The 18,791-nt window shown below is 48.5% G+C and overlaps 1 protein-coding gene across 1 annotated transcript in view; it reads left to right on the forward strand.

Annotated features, from left to right (window-relative positions):
• The window catches only part of plxna1a (plexin A1a), a gene marked incomplete at its 5' end in the record, with an annotated part of 177,351 nt that overhangs the window by 79,680 nt on the left and 78,880 nt on the right, over nt 1-18,791 (forward strand). The window contains 4 exons of the mRNA XM_035382246.1: nt 13,902-14,002; nt 15,623-15,746; nt 16,020-16,173; nt 16,660-16,759. Coding sequence (XP_035238137.1) covers nt 13,902-14,002; nt 15,623-15,746; nt 16,020-16,173; nt 16,660-16,759 — 479 coding nt within the window. The remainder of the gene's footprint in view (nt 1-13,901; nt 14,003-15,622; nt 15,747-16,019; nt 16,174-16,659; nt 16,760-18,791) is intronic.

The following is an 18,791-nucleotide window of genomic DNA, read 5'->3' on the forward strand; positions in this document are numbered from 1 at the left end:
TGCACACACGCACACACACACACTCATAGACACACACACGCACACACACAGGGGCTGAGACGGTATGGCTGAGGATGAAAGCGGTGCGTTTTGACACCGGGCCTCAGGCTGTGCATTAATGAGGGCTGGCGGGCGGCGGTGTGAAAGTTGCGAGCGCGCGGAGCTCAGGGGACGAGCGACTGAACTTCCACGGCGGCTTCCCGTCAAACGATTTCGCCGCGCGGAGGGAAAAGGAAGCCGCGCAGGTGCGATGGCCGTCGCCCAATCTCCCGCTCGGCCTGATGGGAAGACAGACTGCCGCAGGCGTGCCCTCGGGGACGAAGAGCAGGAAGGTGGCCTGCTCCGCCGGGGGGGCCCGTTCTCCGAAATCAGCCTCCAGCTGTCTCCTCCTCAGGCTCCCCATAGTCTCAGGTTCACGTGCGGATATTAATTCCATCCCGTGTGGATTGCAGGCATTTTTACCTGCTTCTGATTTTTATAAAAATGTCAGATTTTCCGGAAGTGCGCATGGGGTTGGATCACCAGACTGTGGGCGCCAGCTCTAGACCCCACCAATCCGCAACCGTGGGACGTCAGGCTCCTCCCTCTCTCCATCCCTGCGCTTCCTGGCCACGTCTGCTGACTGCTCTGCCCCCTCTGTGGTGGAATGAGCTTCCCGCGGCGGGCGGATCGGAATCTTCCGGTGCGGACCGAAGACCGCCGAGCTGTAGCACTTTAACCTGCCCGTTCAGGCGTAACTGCAGCTCTCAGAGCCGCTGGATCCTTGATTGCCTGACACGTAATGCGGTTTAGGGCTCATTTGGGCCGTGTTGTTCTTGTTCGTATTACTTAGTCTAATGCTCAGGGGTCGCTGACCGGTTGTCGGTCGTGTTTGCGCTCTTTGCTGATTCTCTTGGGGCTGCGCTACTCCCTCTAGGGAATCCCCGCACTTTTCATCCCTGATCTTTGCCCCTGTGTTTTGCATTACAAGCCTTTCTGGATAAGGGCGTTTGCTAAATGTCAGTAGAGTGGATGTAGGAGGTCTTAAATTCTCATAAGGGGGGGACTTTTTAGATCCCGTTGTGATAAGGGGACTTGAATGTTATCAGCGTGTTCACCACCTCCTCCGCCCCGCTGTGGGGCCCTTTCTCTCGGTCCTCGTCCTCGTCTCCTCAGTCCTCACACGACCTGGCAACGGTCCGCCGTCTTTAAGGACGCTCCGATCTGTTAAACGCTCCTCGGAGGAGAGAGGAGGCTCCCGGAGGAGAGAGGAGGCTCCCGGAGGAGGTTTGAGGGAGGATACACGAGTGCAGCCTTTGTGGAATTATTTTTTTCGGAACGTGTGACTTACTACTACTTCTGGATCCGCCCGTCCACAGCTGCCACGTCTGTAATTGACGTGGCTTCAGAACGGTCCTTGGCTGAACAAGGGTCTTTCATTTGCCTAATATGCGTTGCCTTGATTCCTCTGTCCTTGTATCTCATCCTTGCATCTCTTCCTAGCGTCCTCCATTGGGCAGAGCTAAGGACGAAAGGACATGATTGCAATATACTCTCTCTTTCTTTCTCTCTCTCTCTCTCCATCCCTCCATCCCTCCCTCCCTCCCTTTCCCCCCCCCCCCCCCCTTTCTCCTCATAGACAGGACAAGAGCAGTAGCGTGAGCTGACAGACACTTTTAAGCATTCTCACTGTACGGCATTTCATCCAAGTACTCAACTTTCACTTTACACACGGATGTGAACACACACACGCACACACACGCACACACATGCTGTGGTTGGAGAGAGACAGGCAGTGTCTGAGGTCAGCTGGTTTGGGGAACTAAGCCTGTAACCACAGGACTGCAGGTTCAAACCTCACATGGGGCATAGCTGCCCTGTCCCTCAACCGTGGACAAGGGCGTCTGCCCGGAGATGAACCTGTCTGTTACTCCTGAGCTTGCACAGGCAGGCCTGTTCCCCAGCTTCACTGATAGGAGACGCTGAAGGACACTGCCGTGTGACGCGTGTCCTTGGCTATTTATTCCTTCCTAAATTAATCTTCTGGTATCTCATATGGGCGGGGGGTTGTTACGCCCCCTAGATGTCACTCGTATGTCCCAGAATGCACTGGGCCCTCGTCCTTGAGCCTGTGGCCCTGAGCCAGCAGACGACGATTGTTGGGGGGGCTCGAGATGGCCAACGCCCAGTCCAAGTTTAGACCGTGGGAGTAAGAGAGGGTCTGCCTCTACAGCCCCCTACCCCATTAAGCAGTGAGTAACCCCGGAGTATTCCCCAGAGTCACCCTGCGGCCAGCAGCTTGGTTGCTTGGTTGGTTAGTTGGTTGATTGATTGATTGTTTGCTTGGTTGATTGGCTGGTTGGTTGGTTGGTTGATTGATTGATTGGTTTGTTGGTTGACTGGTTGGTTGGTTTATAGACGATGATTCATGCAGAGACATACTGGACTGTATTATATCACTATTCCAACTGAAGGGGGGACAGGAGTGAATTAAAGCACAAACACTACAGCCCAGGAGTTAAACCTGCAGAAAATGTGGTCCTCCTGGACTGGAGTTAAACCTGCAGAAAATGTGGTCCTCCAGGACTGGAGTTAAACCTGCAGAAGATGTGGTCCTCCAGGACTGGAGTTAAACCAGCAGAAAATGTGGTCCTCCAGGACTGGAGTTAAACCGGCAGAAAATGTGGTCCTCCAGGACTGGAGTTAAACCAGCAGAAAATGTGGTCCTCCAGGACTGGAGTTAAACCGGCAGAAAATGTGGTCCTCCAGGACTGGAGTTAAACCTGCAGAAAATGTGGTCCTCCAGGACTGGAGTTAAACCTGCAGAAAATGTGGTCCTCCAGGTCTGGAGTTAAACCTGCAGTTGTTGCGGCCCTCCAGGACTGGAGTTAAACCTGCAGAAAATGTGGTCCTCCAGGACTGGAGTTAAACCTGCAGTTATTGTGATCCTCCAGGACTGGAGTTAAACCTGCAGTTGTTGTGGCCCTTCAGGCCTGGAGGCGAACCTGCAGACACAGCGCCCCCCTCCGGGACCGTACTTTGAGATCGCTGCTTTTAATTTCCTGAGGCCGTGAAACAGAGCAGCCTTTGGCCGCCATCGAGCAAGGTCTCGTTTTTACGAGCCCGCGTTCTGTTCCCAGCGGTCGGCCTGCCCTTTCCAGATTAATGTTCCGAGGCTCCTCAGCAAGGTTAATGGCAAGGTCTTCAGCGCCCTTGAGGAAGGTCACAGCGCCCAAATCCTCCCTGAGTCTTCCTGTAGGAAGTACACGTTGCACTTCTTTTTTCTCATCCGGTTCCGCGCCTTTGGAGCGCACGCGCTCAGCCCGTCACTCCACGCCGCCTCGCCGTCCCACCGCAGACCGGTCCGAAAGGCTCTAACGTCCTGATTTGTTCTCGTTCCGCGTCGAGCCCGTGTGTTTTATGCGAAGAGCCAATCGAGGAGGGGCGTGCGGCGCTCTTTGTTTGTCCTCTTTTTATTCCTCCCTTTCGATTTGTCTCCATTTCCAGGATAACGGTAACGACGGCGCGGTGGCGGCGCGTTGCGCCTCGGACCTCAAAAACTCCATTTCCCAGAAGTGACAGAGCGATTTACCATTCCCAGCGTCCTCCGCCAGTTAATTAAAAGTTCCTGGTAGCCCCGGCGTTCATCTCCCCACCGCGAACCGCTGGTCTCAGGAAGACATTAAACTCCGCTTAACCGGGGGATAAAAATTTTGATTATTGCCCATTAGATTTATACGCGGAGGCCAGACAGTAGGCCCCTTTCCACCGTCCTTTTTCCTGATTAAATTCTGTCGTCAGGGAAATGCGTTTGCCAGTAATGCCTTATGGAAGAGTCCAAGGGCCGTTTTACAGGACAACAAACAAACAAAACAAATAACCTCAATAAACTTAGTCACAGTCAAAATGGTGGAGTTGTGGGTTACTTAGGTGTCAACGAGTTTAATTAGAAAACAAATATGCTGCCTGTTTATTGCAGGGCAGGGCTGTGGTGAACAGTGTACTGCTTGACTGCACTGTAAACGCTATACACAGGCGGACGATGACCAGACAACATTGGCTGTTCAACCAATATGGTTATGTTCAGGCAGTGGGGGTTTATGGTTTTACTTGAAGCTGCAATTTAACACTTATGCCAGGTTAAATATGCAAATTTGATCGGTCGATAGGGTGCTACAGAGAAACAGAACGCGCTGTGACAAAGTACTTCCAGTGAAATGGCCTTATCACCGTTCCAAATGAAGATGAAGGTCTGTTCAACCTTGAGTTCCAACACGGCATTCCATTTATGACCGAAAGTAATGGAAAAAGAGGAATAAGGAGCATAAACCCACGGTGATTTGGTTCAACTGTAGCCAGGTATTAGTGTATAAAAGTAAAGGGTGCTTTTACCCCCTTGGATTTGCTTTGGGACCACATCACCTCACCCTTTTCTGGTTTATTTTAATACTTGTCATACTTGTCATGGCTGATTCCTTTGATATAAAATTAGATCTTAGAAAGGGATATATTTGGTAATATTTGTTCATTTAAAAGGCGCGTTGTTGTGGTAACAGGGTGGTGAAGGTGACAAGACATCTCCTGTCAGGAGTTTTTGTGGCTGTCAGTGATGTCACCCCTTTGACAGCTGTGGAAGCTGTCACAGATTCACCGGTTCTGCCAGTATCGAGGTTGCCCTGCGATTTGGCGAGGGAACTGACTGCACACACACGCACTCTCACACACATGCAGAACGGGCTGCCATATTCTCACACGACATAGGAGTGTGTGTGTGTTTATGGTTGTGTGTGTGGGATTGTACATGTGTCTTTGTGTGTGTCTGTGTGTGTGTGTATGGGGGGGGCGTTATTATAGTTAATGAAAACTGCAAATACACAGGTGTGGCAAAAATTAGAATATGCTGACCTCGTTATCCTCGTTATCTGAGGACATGGGCAGTGTATGATGGGCTGTGGAAAAGAGGTGTCACGTGCATCGGAGGAGTCACAAGTCTGCCATCTTTTCCTGACGTCAGCCGAAAAGGGTTTCTGGTGGAACCTCAGCGAGTTTGGTTGAGTTTGGGGTTGGGAAAAAATGGGATAAAATCGTGGATAACATGGAAAGAAAGAAACACTTCATAATGGGGACAGCCACAAGTTCACAACCACGTCTGGTGGTCATAAAAGAAAAAGTAGTTTGGGAACATTTCAAATGCACTGATAAAAGTTTCTGATAAAAGCAAGCGCAGCTATTACTGCAAACAGAATGTGTGGCATTAGGCTGTTGAGAGGAACTTCTCAGTGTGTCGTGAACATAAATGTGTAAACAAACCTTTTTTGTGGGGAAATTTTGATTACATCCATTCTGCTTCCAGTGTTTATTAAGCCGCGTTTCCACCGCAGGAACTATACCCCGGAACTAGGAACCTTTTGAGGAACTCAGTGCGTTTCCACCGCAGGAACTAGGGTCTAAATTTAGTTCTGGGGGCTTTGTTTTACCCCCCAAAACGTTCCTGCTCGGGGGGTAGTACTTTCCGAAAGTACAGGAACCTTTTGGGTGGAGCTTGCAGCGCTGAACATTTCTGATTGGTCGAGTACTCGTAGCATTTGTGTTGTATTTATTTTCCGCCATTACCCGCCATGTTTGAAAATATGCAGCGGCAAACCAATTTATTTTCATAATAACTTCAAATCAAACTTGTATGTTATGCGGCGCAGTAGCCTACTTCTTGGTTATAACGTCTTGGAATTATAACGTGTGCTCTTCTGTTCTTTTCTTGCTTTAGTATTCGTTTTATAAAATGCTAAGCATTCGTGCTGGGACAGCATATTACGTAGGCTACCAAAACATTTAAACGGATTAATTCGGTTGCTGAATATTTTCTTCCGGATTTTCTTTGTTAGCCCGTTGTAATTGACTCAAAACGTTTGATACAGTTATGTGAGGTATGCGGTAGTTCTGCATAATTAACATTGGTGATACAGTACAAGCAAACTGGAAATCACCTTCCGCACTTTTTATCCGGGTAAAATAACAGGTTAATTCTAGTAATCTTACCTTTAGCTTTTTCAGACTGCCGTAATTTTACTCAATTTTACTGCCATTTTTCAATTCCACGAAAAGACCAGGAAGACTATGGACTCATTTATGGTGCATGGTTCGCATCTGGAGGGCACACTTCGCTGCTCGGCTAGCAGTAACTTCGAAGGAAAGCAAACGGTGGCTGTACCACTACTAATTTACATTTTCACGCAAGTCCGAGTTTTCGTTCTATTCTTGTAATTTTGCGATTAGCCTATATGGAATTGACGACGAGAAAGTAATAAAACAGCAAATTGTTTACAACGTGTGCATGTTTTCTGCTGTTAATGAATGTGTTTGAGAGGATATATGAAAATCTATAAATACAAAAGTAACCATATATAGTCATTGTTGGTAACCCGTTGTATATAAGTGGAATAAACCCCTCCGGGCTGTCCCGGTTATTAGAAAATAATGTAGGCTACTTCGGTGGTAGTATGGGGTTACAGAAGAAATAATATGACAGATGGACCGACGACAACGTCAGTGGGCTAATTTGCCTAATCTTCGCGGTACTTTAGACCCCGGTGGAAACGCAGACAACCATTGGCTGAAGGAACCTTTTAGTTCCTGGTAAAGTAGTTCCTGGGACTGAAAGTTCCGGGTAATTTTGGTGGAAACGCGGCTTTAGAGAACAGTCTAAATTTGTTTTGCTGAGTGAGTTGGCTGAATTTGAATGGTCCTCTGAATGGTCAGTGCAGTTGTCAGCTAAGCTGGTTATGTCAGAACAGAGAACAGACAGACAGCTCCCAGGACGTGTTAATTATTGACACTGAACTCATTTTAGTTTAGTATCAATAAAATCCATTCATGTTAAATGTGTTGAGACCATGTTTTTGCATGGGCACAGACACAAGTAATGGTGCTTCAAGGGACAGGTAGTGCAGACCAGGGCAGTTTAAAAAAAATGTATTTAACTAAAACTAAAATGAAAACTAAAACTTATAATAATACTATGACTAAATAGAAACGGGTGTCCAAAAACTAAAAGTTAAAGTAAAAAATGTATTTAACTAAAACTAAAATGAAAACTAAAACTCATAATAATACTATGACTAAATAGAAACGGGTGTCCAAAAACTAAAAGTAAAAGTAAAAAATGTATTTAACTAAAACTAAAATGAAAACTAAAACTCATAATAATACTATGACTAAATAGAAACGGGTGTCCAAAAACTAAAAGTAAAAGTAAAAAATGTATTTAACTAAAACTAAAATGAAAACTGAAACTCATAATAATACTATGACTAAATAGAAACGGGTGTCCAAAAACTAAAAGTGAAAGTAAAAAATGGCCAGCAACGCAAAAAAAACCAAACTGAAAGTTAAACTGAAATGGAAAGGAAAACTGGAAATAAGAAACGATCGAAAAATTTAAAACCAAAATCACCCCGCTCACCAGGCCTTATCCGAGGCCTTCCGTATCCTAGTTAAATGGTAAATGGTAAATGGACTGCATTTATATAGCACTTTTATCCAAAGCGCTTTACAATTGATGCCTCTCATTCGCCAGAGCAGTTAGGGGTTAGGTGTCTTGCTCAAGGACACTTCGACACGCCCAGGGCGGGGTTTGAACCGGCAACCCTCTGACTGCCAGACAATCGGTCTTACCTCCTGAGCTATGTCGCCCCTTAGTTAGTCACGCGCGGTACGCTCTGCTCAGCGTTAGTTCTGAAGCTGCGGGCCTCTCCATATGGACGTGGTGTAACCGCGTGGGGTTACTGTAGAGCCCTGAACACCGGCCAGTGAACAGCAGGGTCTGTGAAGGTCGCTGCTGGGTGCGGCAGTCTCTTTGTGCAGGGGGAGGAAGGGGGGGTGGTGTGGAGGGGTGGGGGGTTTGGGGGGTTTGGGGGCTGAAATTGATTTATGAGCCGAGCGTCTTAATGTGGCCTGCGGGCCGCGCGGATCGGGACGGCGTGGCGTTCGGGGAGTTCATTAGCGCTCTTTCGGCTCTCCCCGTCCCGTCACGGGATACTGGCCTCACGGGGGGGGGGGGGGGGGAGAGGGGGAAGGGGGGAAGGGGGGAAGGGGACGTTCTAACGTTTCGCCCGCGGGAAGGATCTTTGGGTCTGCGGGTGGGGGATGAGGTATGCTTACATGAAACGGCGTCGCCGAGCACTGCAAGTCCTTCTGTTGTGTGAGAGGACATGTTTCCTGCAGATATTAAAGAGGTGGGGCAGGAGCAGGTGAGGGTACTGGACTGGGCTCACACGCAGAGGAACAGCCAGGCCGCATCCATTCTTTCTTTGTGAAGTTAAATCACAGGGCAGGCTCTGATTGCTCCATTTGTTTCAGGTAACACCCTAACTAATTGTCAGGCTGATATCGGTGGAGGGGAAGAGTGGATATTTTTCTTCGTGATGTTCTCGAAATGTTGTGGAAATGTTACGGTAGCGTTGGTGCTAAATGTGATGTTTCAGCTTGACTCCCCCACCCCCCGCCCCCACAGCCAATCCTCAAATTTAAACATAGCCCCCTCGTGCTCACGTTGGCAAAGGAGGCGAATAAAACCTGACAATCCGTCACTCAGCGGGCTAAAAAAAGGAAGCTTGTGTTTTTGCCTGGGCGAGAGCAGTATTAACGCACTCCTCCCATCATTCCTCAGCCCGTCTCCGCCCCGCTCGGTCAGCTGCGTCGCCGCTCGCCGCTCGTTCGCGCGGACTTCGCTAAGTGCTCCGTGACGGACGTTTATCGAGACGCGGCGCGCTAACGCGGGGCGCGGTCTCCCCCGGTTACGAGGCCGTGTGATGGGGAGTTAATAGCCCCCTGGCCCTGAAGCGGGAGGGGTTCGCCGCCGCGGACCTGGGAAGCGGGGTCGGTGTACCGCAGAGCGCCCCCTAGGGGTCCCCCCGCCCCGCCCAGCCCCGCCCCGCCCCGTCCTGTCCAGCCGCGCCCCGCCCTCCCCTCAGGGAGCCGCGGTGGTTCTCTCCTGCAGGGAAATCTGAGCTCATTTCAGTGCATTAGGCAGAACTCCAGGGATCGCATTTTCATTGGCTGCGACGCAACGAGCATTGGAAGCATTCTTAAGCGCTGCGAACACTCTGGCTGGTCCAAGAAGCCAATCACAGCGGGCTGGAATGGGAAAGGGTGGGGCCTCTCCTGGATTGCTCTTTTGGACGTGCAAGGGCTAGATATTAAACGGATGTGTGAAGCTGTGGTCATGTTACCGCGGTGGATGTCTGAAATATGCAGACAGGCTAGGCTCATAGATGGTGCCGCTTCATTTTACCGACCTGTCCTGTTTCTGCCGAATAGAACTGAAGGTAATCAGCTCAGGACACGGTGCAGAAATATTGGGTGTTTATTGACACGTTATTATTAGAATATGAAGTGTGACACAGTCACGCTCACACATGCAGTACACTCAAAAACTTGCGCACTCTCTCTCATTTCAAAAGTTTTCTTGAAATATTTCTCTGGAAGTTTTCCAGAGCTTTTGGAACCAGGTCAGGATTCCATTGCTTGTTCGTGTGGTAGTGTCAAACCCTCTCTCTCTCTCACTCCCTTACTCTCACTCACGCTGTCCTTCTCTCTCCATCTCTCTCCTTCTCTCAAATTTAAATGTGCTTTATTTGCATGGCAGGTAATTTTGTTGCAAAACCATTCAAGTGCACGAATGAAATTAACATCTCTCCCAGTCACAAAATAAGCAGACAAAAAAAAAAACACCTCCCTTCCCCTCCTACAGGCACAACCCCCCTCCCTCTCCTGTGGGCCCATAACCCATGCTAAGCGACAGGATTTTAATGAATAATTGAAGTAACCTCCAGCACACTTAACATTGAGAGTATTACAAGCACTTGGTTTCGCCCACGCCCCATCGTACCTTACAGTAGGGAAAGATGTGCTGGACCCCCACCTCACCTCGAAGAGTTATTTTACTTGATTAATTTGCACGCTGGATTTGGGGATGTATGTATTTCTGATGAAGAGGTGCTTGGGACAGGTAAGGAGGAAGTGGGGCTTTGTCTCTTCCTCTTCCTGGTTTCTGTGGTTTCGCCTGTTCCCCTTAGTTAGCCAGGTGTTTTTGTGGTGACCCATTTCGATGGAAAGGCTTCAGTCCATCACAGAGACAGCCCATCGTTAATGTGCACATGCATTATTTATTATTACGTTTTTTTTTTACCTTGATAAAGTATCTGCGCGGCAGTCCTGTCTACGTAGTGCCAGGTACATTTTCCATTTATTGTTTGATGTTCTGAATGAAAATGGTCAGCGTACATGTTTTGATGATCTTGTCAAAATGCTGAAGTTGTAAATTTTGTTTTTGGTAGGAACTGGCTATTTCCTATGGGAGCTTGTATAGGAACTGTATGGGCTGTTTTTCTTGATGATCTCTCTCTCTAATCAGGGCTGGTTTATCTTCAGCGCCTCCTGCTGTTAAAAGTGTGGGTCAGCGTCATTTACAATGAACACAAAATTTGGTGCTCTTTTCTCTGTTGGCAGCGGGGGTTTGGGGGGGGGGGGTCAGCCTAATTGGGCTGTGCAGGCATTATCAGGGCGCCCCTGTTAACTTTGGCTCCATAAACCTGCTCGTCTGGAACCAGGCAACCCGTGATGTAACTTTTTAACTACGTCATTATTTGAAAACGCTACAGTAAATTTTAACAAAATCGGGTCTGCGCCATTTCAGTATCTGCTCTGCCACTGACAAGTGTAAAACGCTTGAAAACAACATGTCATGTGTTACTTCCTGCACATCTGTTTTGAGAGTGCAGTGCTACATGTTTGCACTAGATAAAAACAGTGAAAACGTACAACTTGCCCGTCGCAATCGTTGTCTACGAGCATGTATTTGTGCTGTGCACAGACGCTGAATGAGTTGTCTTTGGACGGTAAGATATTTCTGCAAAGCCGGTGGCTACCGTGGCTGTACTGGTGTTGTTACGACGGTTTGTTTGTCGCTACGGAATGCCCACATTCGTTTACACAATGGTCATCGCTCGACTTTCAACCTGTGGAACCGCGGGCCGGTTCACAAAAAGGTTCGCTGGCTCCCCGGCGCTAATCGCTAATCGCTAAGCGAAGCGCTAATCGGCAGACCCTGGTATGATTAGCTTAGTGCTGCTGTCCAGGCTGTGGGCTCCTGAGGTGAAGTGGTACCTGCATTACTGAGGCTAGGCTTCTTTTCTTTGGCCCTATCCTGATGTTTACAGACAGTGTTCCTCCGTGGGTGACAGGTTCTGTCGTGTCCCCTGTTCGTTCAGTAATCCGCTTTATGGTCTAGGTCGTGTCCACGGGGCAGCCAGGTCTTCCCACTGTGTAGCCGGTTAACGATTGTAAATGTTAAAATCTGAGTCAGACTGTGGCCCTGTCTCACTCCACGCCCCTGAGAGAAGAATCCAGTTCAGCTCCAATTTCTGAATTAGCGCTTATTCTCTTTTCACAAATGTTATGATGTCATAGACTCTTCTCCCCCTACGCTGCTTTGGGTCGTAAAGAACGGTCCTTCCTGCCAAAATGAGTTGAGTGCTGTTTAAATCAGCACAGCGTGCATGATTTGCCCTTGTTTGTTTGACGGACGTGCTTGTTTATGAGTGCGCGCAGGGTGCTCGAATGGCCAGGGGCACAGCGACTTGGTTAAAAGCCAGTCTGACTCATGATATTGTGTTCAGTAAGGAAGGCCAGTATCTGCGCATTACTTGTTGTGGAAAACTGTTCAAACAAATGCCTTGATAGTAGTTTGAGTCACATCTCCACTTCTATACATGAGGATAATCAAGCCTGGGTTCAGGATGTCAGCACAGCACCCAGGACCAATTTCTTTCTCACTTGTTCTCACTGTCTCTCTCTTCCTCTCTCTCTCTCTCTCTCTCTCTTCCTCTCTCTCTCTCTCTCTTCCTCTCTCGCTCTCTCTCTTCCTCTCTTCCTCTCTCTCTCTCCTTCTCTTCCTCTCTCTCTCTCTGTCCGTCCTTCCCCAGGCCGTCTGACACAGAGACGACGAGGCATTTCTGTATTTACCAGCACTCTTTCATGTCCCGTCCCAAATTTAAAAAGGGACTGTTGGGTGAGATAGAGGGGGCATAATTACCCTCCTGAAGGAAAAGTTCTCTCTCACCGAATTAAACCTCAGTTTTTGTGGAGTTTTGGAGGGGTTGGATTATGAATGGCTTATCCATCCTCACCACTGCGTCCTGATTGGCTGGTTCCCATTCCGGTGCAAGTCGCCCGCCCGCGCGGTGCAGTTACGGGAAGCCGGCGTCGGCCTGTTCATTCGCCGAGCCGCTATTACACCGCTGTAGCCCCCCCCGCGCCCCCCCCCCCCCCCGCCCCCCACAGCGTCTGATTAACGCTCGCTCCTTCGCAGCCACGATAAAAAGAGGAGAGCCGGGGTTTGGCTCTTCATTTGAAGCGCGCCCCTCGCCCTTCCCGCCTCCTCCTCCTCCTCCTCCTCCTCCTCCTCCTCCGGCCGGTTAGATGGATGAGACCCCGGCTGCAGTTAAGTCGAGTCGGGATGAAAATGGCCTCTGCAATATTAATAAGAGCCATTCGTAATTCGCCCTGTATTCTCTGCGAAACCAAACTGCCTCGCTGCCGGGACCGAGATCATCTCCTCTCTGTCATCTTATAGCTTTTTTTTTTTTTGTTCCTTTTTTCCTTTTTTTATTGTAATTGAAGGGTGTTTTTTCTCCCCCATCCCCCCCCCCCCTCCCAAATCGCAGCCAATGCGATTCCCTTTGCCTTGACCGGCTTGCGAAAATAGGGGACCATCAGTCTGAAAGCCCGACGCGCTTCTGAAATGGAGCTGCAATTACAGAAAGAATGACTGGCGCAAACAAAAGTGGCCAATTACGTGCAGCGAAATGATTCTGTGTTAAGACCAGCTGGTACTTCTATAGCCGCTATTGTTGACTCGCTGAGAATAATGTGAATTATTAGGAATAATATGTATTTGATAGCGATAATGATGTTATTTCTAGCGGCGTACACATTTTAATTAAGGAGCATTGTAATTGTAGTGGCGGTGAAGGAAAACTAAAATAAGTTTAAGTAAATAGATGATTATTCTTTTTAAATGATAACACTTCATGATTATTGTATGTATAAGCCATTATGCTGTGTCTCTGTGCAGTAGTTGTGCTGCATCACTGTCTTTAGGAATAGCGCTCAGACACACACTCTGTTTAGGAATGATGCTCGAGCACACACACACACACACACACACACATACACACACACACACTGTCTTCAGGAATAAAGCTCAGACACACACTCTGTTTAGGAATGATGCTCGAGCACACACACACACACACACATATACACACACACACACTGTCTTCAGGAATAAAGCTCAGACACACACTCTGTTTAGGAATGATGCTCGAGCACACACACACACACACACACACACACTGTATTCAGGAATAGAGCTCAGACACACACTCTGTTTAGGAATGATGCTCGAGCACACACACGCACACACTGTCTTTAGGAATAGCGCTCAGACGCACACTCTCGGTGCTTTGTGGTACAAGTTTCATGCCAGCTGTGCCATCTGTGCCTCAGTGCTTTATGATAATATTTAAGTGCCCCCCGTCCACCAGAGAGAGTGGCTCATATGCAGAAAGACATGGGAACAGAGGGGTTGTATGATGTTTCGAGAGGAGAGCAAATGCCTTAATATGCCTTTTTGAAGGATAACAGCAGAACTCAGTGATAAAACACCTTACTGTTGTATGTAGCACATAATTGCTGTGAGTTTGTCAGTCTAAGCACGCTCTATCCCTTTGTGTGTGGGTTTTGTGTGTGTGTGTGTATGTCTGTCTGTATGTGTCTATGTCTGTGTGTGTGTGTGTGTGTGTGTGTGTCTGTCTGTCTGTATGTGTCTATGTCTGCGTGTTGGTGTGTGTGTGTGTATACAGGTGACCCGTGTGCCAGTGGAGAGCTGTGAGCAGTACACCAGCTGTGCAGAGTGCCTGGACTCCAGAGACCCCCACTGCGGCTGGTGTGTCCTCCACAACATGTGAGTCAATCCCAGGGCTCTCTCTCTCTTTCTTTCTCCCTCTCTCTCTCTCTCTCTCTGCCTCCCTCTCTCTCTCTGTCTGCTTCTCTCTCTCTGTCTCTCTCTCTGTCTGCTTCTCTCTCTCTGCCTCTCTCTCTCTCTGTCTGCTTCTCTCTCTCTGTCTCTCTCTCTCTGTCTGCTTCTCTCTCTCTGTCTCTCTCTCTCTCTGTCTGTCTGCTTCTCTCTGTCTCTCTCTCCCTCCCACCCTTCCAGAGCATCAGATGTGTGCTCGCAGTAGTGATTAAAATCAGATTCTCTCAGCGGTCACCCATCATCCCCATTATCCCCCACTTAAACTGCAGTAATACGCATCGAGTACAGAAAGTCTGCAAGCAGTGACCTCATGAAGTGGGCACGGTCAAGTTCTCACCGCGCAGGCTCTGGCCAATCAGCTGCGAGAGCCTCGAGGAGCGTAATTATGACCAGGTGGGAATCTCAACCCCCGGTGGCCTTTGATTGGCTGGGGGGGGGAGTGACGGCATTTCAATTAAAGCGGAGCCGGTGAAACGGTCCCGGTTGCGGTTAAGTGGAAAGGGGAAACGGACGCCATTTTAACCGAGCGGAGGAAGGTCGACCGGAGGTCAGCCGGAAACGGCCGGCGCGTCACCTTCTGCCGTGACCGCGCACTTTCACCACTCAATAAACTCTCCGTTTGTAGGAACTCGCAGAGACGCTAGTTTCGAAGCGCCGCTCCCTGTCGTATCGCAGGAGGCCCGCGTCAGCACTATTTCTGCGGCCATTTCCTGTGTTTTTTCCATTCGTAGATTTTAATACTTTTTTCTTCCGCACGCATTTTAAAAGGTTTTTTTTTTATCACCGAGCCGAGCTCCAGCAAACCACTCCCACCCCCCCACCCCCAACCCCCCCGCCCCACACACACACACACAACCCCCCCCACCCCCCCGAGCGTGACTAAGGCTCGTCGTCGCTGTTTTTTTGCCGAAGTCTCCAGGTTTATGGCAATAACGATAAATAAAAGCGGAAGAGATGTTTTTTTCTGCTGACTGGGATAAGCGGACGGGGTAGTTAGGAGTTTTCTTTTTTTTAATCTCATGTGCCAGAACCAAATATTTAGCATATTCAGCAGATTAATACCATAAAAGCCATATTTATTATTTTCATTTAAAAGCTAGCCGTATTTCCTGCCGGTTGTAATGCTGCACTCATAAGAGTTTGGTGCGGATCCTCCTTAAGGAAGCTTTCATGGTGTGGACACTTTAAGGATGATCCACTGACAGAAATTAAATTTGGATAAGACGGTTGTGATTTTACCTTGGTGGTATAAAACTTCCACCGGTCATGCAGAATGTTGGTAACGGCCAATAGAACAACTCTGAAGGTGATTTGTGGATACTTTCTGACTCTACTTCCTCGTTGCTACCCATAGGGTGCTGGAAAGTATAGCCAGACAGTGATCACCAATCACCTTCAGCGTTGTTGTTCTTTTTGTTATCAATGAGCTCTGCGGTTGGTGGAGTTCCTCCCAGGTTTCTGTATTCTACCGCTAAGGCGATTCTTAGGACCCTGTTTTATCACCCCTGGTTCTGGTCACTAGTCTCCCTCTCTGTCGCCCCCTGGCAGCTGTTCCCGGAAGGACCACTGCGACCGGGCGGAGGAGCCACAGCGATTCGCCTCGGACCCCCGACAGTGTGTGGAGCTCAGCATCCAGCCCAGCAACATCTCCGTCACCATGTCTGAAGTGCAGGTGTGTGTGTGTGTGTGAGAGGAGGGGGCTGCAGTCTGGTGTAGAAAGAGGATGCTGTGTAGTTGTTGGTCAACTGAGGGTTGCTGGCTTGAGTCCCAGCTGCAGCTCTACAGTTGCACCCTTGAACAGAGTTCTTCTGAGCCGCTCCAGTGAAATGTGCAACCGTATTAGCGGATGATGCGTTCAGCGTACGCCTGCATTACTCTTACAGCCGGCGCGTTCCGAACGCTAACGCAGCGCTAGCGTAACGTTTCCTCCCGCTCTCGCCCCCAGCTGGTGCTGCAGGCGCGTAACGTCCCCGACCTGTCAGCGGGGGTCAACTGCTCCTTCGAGGAGCGCGCGGAGAGCGAGGGGCGCGTCGAGGGCGACCAGATCTTCTGCCTGTCCCCCTCCGCCCGCGAAGTGGCCCCCATCACCCGCGGACAGGGTGAGAGACGCGCCATTCCCCGCCCCTCTGCACTGAGGCGTCCGGATTTTGGAGCCGTGTACTGTCCTGGAATGACCTCCAGTGAAATATTTGGGATATACCATTGTTTGTGGGTGGGGGGGGGGGGATTGGTCACATTATAAATAAACAGGTGCCTCTCAGATCAGTTATGTTTATTGGAATGGACTATTCCACTGGATTCTTCTGGGGGCCTGGTTAGGGAGCGGGGTGGGAGGGAATGGCTGTACCTGATTCGCTGGCTGGATTCAGGGAACATCACTTGTGTTTCTTCCTGTGGATGAAGTAGAAATATTTCTGAAAAAAGCGATCTGAAAGAGCAATAACCTGAGATCATTAGAATTGCACTGATCTAAGATCAGTAGAATGGCACTGATTTGAGGTCTGTAAAATTACACTTATCTAAGATCAGTAGAATGGCACTGACCTGAGATCAGTATAATGGCAATGACCTGGGACTCCTCGCAGGTGGCCAGCGGGTGGTCAAGCTGTACCTCAAGTCCAAGGAGACGGGGAAGAAGTTTGCCAGCGTGGACTTCATCTTCTTCAACTGCAGCGTCCACCAGTCGTAAGTTAAGATCTTTACAACAATGTGCTTTTTCATCTTGCTCCTTCTTCATTGTTCTCGCTTTCTTCAGTCCTCCTCCTCCTCCTCCTCTTCCTGTTCCACTTCCCTTCTTTCCCGCTCCCCTTGCTGGAAGACAGAGCTTTGGAAAGCGGTGCCGGCCAGTATGGTGAGCTCACTGGTTCCACCGCCAAGCCGGGCGTGTAGAGGTCAAGGGTCAGAGCTGTTTGGGGATAGGGGTGGAGTGACATGTTTATTAGAAGATGGAGGTTCGAGTGACAAGGAAACAAAAGCCCAGTGATGGAGGCATTGCATATGTAAATGGACACCCGTTTCCCCCCCCGCCTGCCATGACCCCCCCTCTTATTGACCTCTTCCAATTGGCCAGTGGAGCCCCCAGCCCCATATGGTGTAGTACCATTTTCACCTATTGCTGATCACTGGACCCCCCCCCAGAGGATATAACGACTCACTGTCTGAGACACCTGACACTCCCCCCCCCCCCCTACATGATTCACTGCCCCCCTTCTCAAAAATCGCATCAAATGCAAGAAATCTGATATTAAATCTAATAAACCTGATATACATTTCACAGAAGTGCAGTGTGTGTCATTGGTCTGAAAGCACTGCATCAGGCTTTCCCCCTGAAATTTGTTCATAAATATATGTTTGGATTGATTTTTTTTACCCCCCCCCCCCCATTAGAAACTAGGCATTAATGTTCTTGATGAGGTCAGCTTTCTAACGATACTGAAGCCAGATTAAATGGCCTTTTACACATCTGCAGACTGGGGCTGCGTCGTCTGCATGTGTCTGCGCGTGCATGCATGTTTCTGTGTGAGTACATGTGTGGGAGTGAGTGTGTGAGAGAGAGAGTAGGTCCGTATGTCATGCATGCATCCATGTGTATGTGTATGTGTGTATGTGTGTGTGTATGTATGTCTGTGTGTGTGAGAGACTCAACTGCATAAAATGATAAAATGAGATAAAATGTGAAATTCTTCTGTCCTTAGACCAGAGACTCCATATCCTCCACTTACCCACGTGCGCGCACACACACATGCACACACACACACACACACACGCACACACGACTCCCCCTGGTGCATACCCCTCTTTTCATACACGCCATAGATCAGTCCTGTGGTCTCTCACGGAACGAGGGGTGATTTGCATGCTGTGGCCGTGCTCATATAATTAAATGCCCTACCATCCTATCAGAGAGCTCTATAATGGTGCAAATAAAATGGAAACCCATCTGCAGCTTTGATTACTGCTCGATTAAATATGTCCCTAGTAACCCCCCCACTTTAATAGTTTATTGGAGTATGACATTATGCAGATGAATCACAAACCAGACTCGGTTGTGTCTGCATATAGGAGGAGCACCGAGTCGAGATCATCTGCATGAGTTTGAACGCAACATCAATGCAAGACAAACTCATCATCAATGCAAGACAAACTCAACATTAATGCAAGACAAACTCAACATCAATGCAAGACAAATGCAACATCAATGCAAGACAAACGCAACATTAATGCAAGACAAACTCAACATTAATGCAAGACAACCTCAACATTAATGCAAGACAAACTCAACATTAATGCAAGGCAGACTCAACATTAATGCAAGACAAACTCAACATTAATGCAAGACAAACTCAACATTAATGCAAGGCAGACTCAACATTAATGCAAGACAAACTCAACATTAATGCAAGACAAACTCAACATTAATGCAAGACAAACTCAACATTAATGCAAGACAAACTCAACATTAATGCAAGGCAGACTCAACATTAATGCAAGACAAACTCAACATTAATGCAAGGCAGACTCAACATTAATGCAAGACAAACTCAACATCAATGCAAGACAAACTCAACATTAATGCAAGACAAACTCAACATTAATGCAAGGCAGACTCAACATTAATGCAAGGCAAACTCAACATTAATTTAATGTAGGGCAAACTCAACATGAATGCGAGAAGGAGAGAGAGAGAGTAGGGTCAGAGAAAGAGAAGCAGAGAGAG

This window comes from Anguilla anguilla, chromosome 11 (genome assembly GCF_013347855.1).
Source record: "Anguilla anguilla isolate fAngAng1 chromosome 11, fAngAng1.pri, whole genome shotgun sequence".
NCBI classification, from domain to species: Eukaryota; Metazoa; Chordata; class Actinopteri; order Anguilliformes; family Anguillidae; genus Anguilla; species Anguilla anguilla.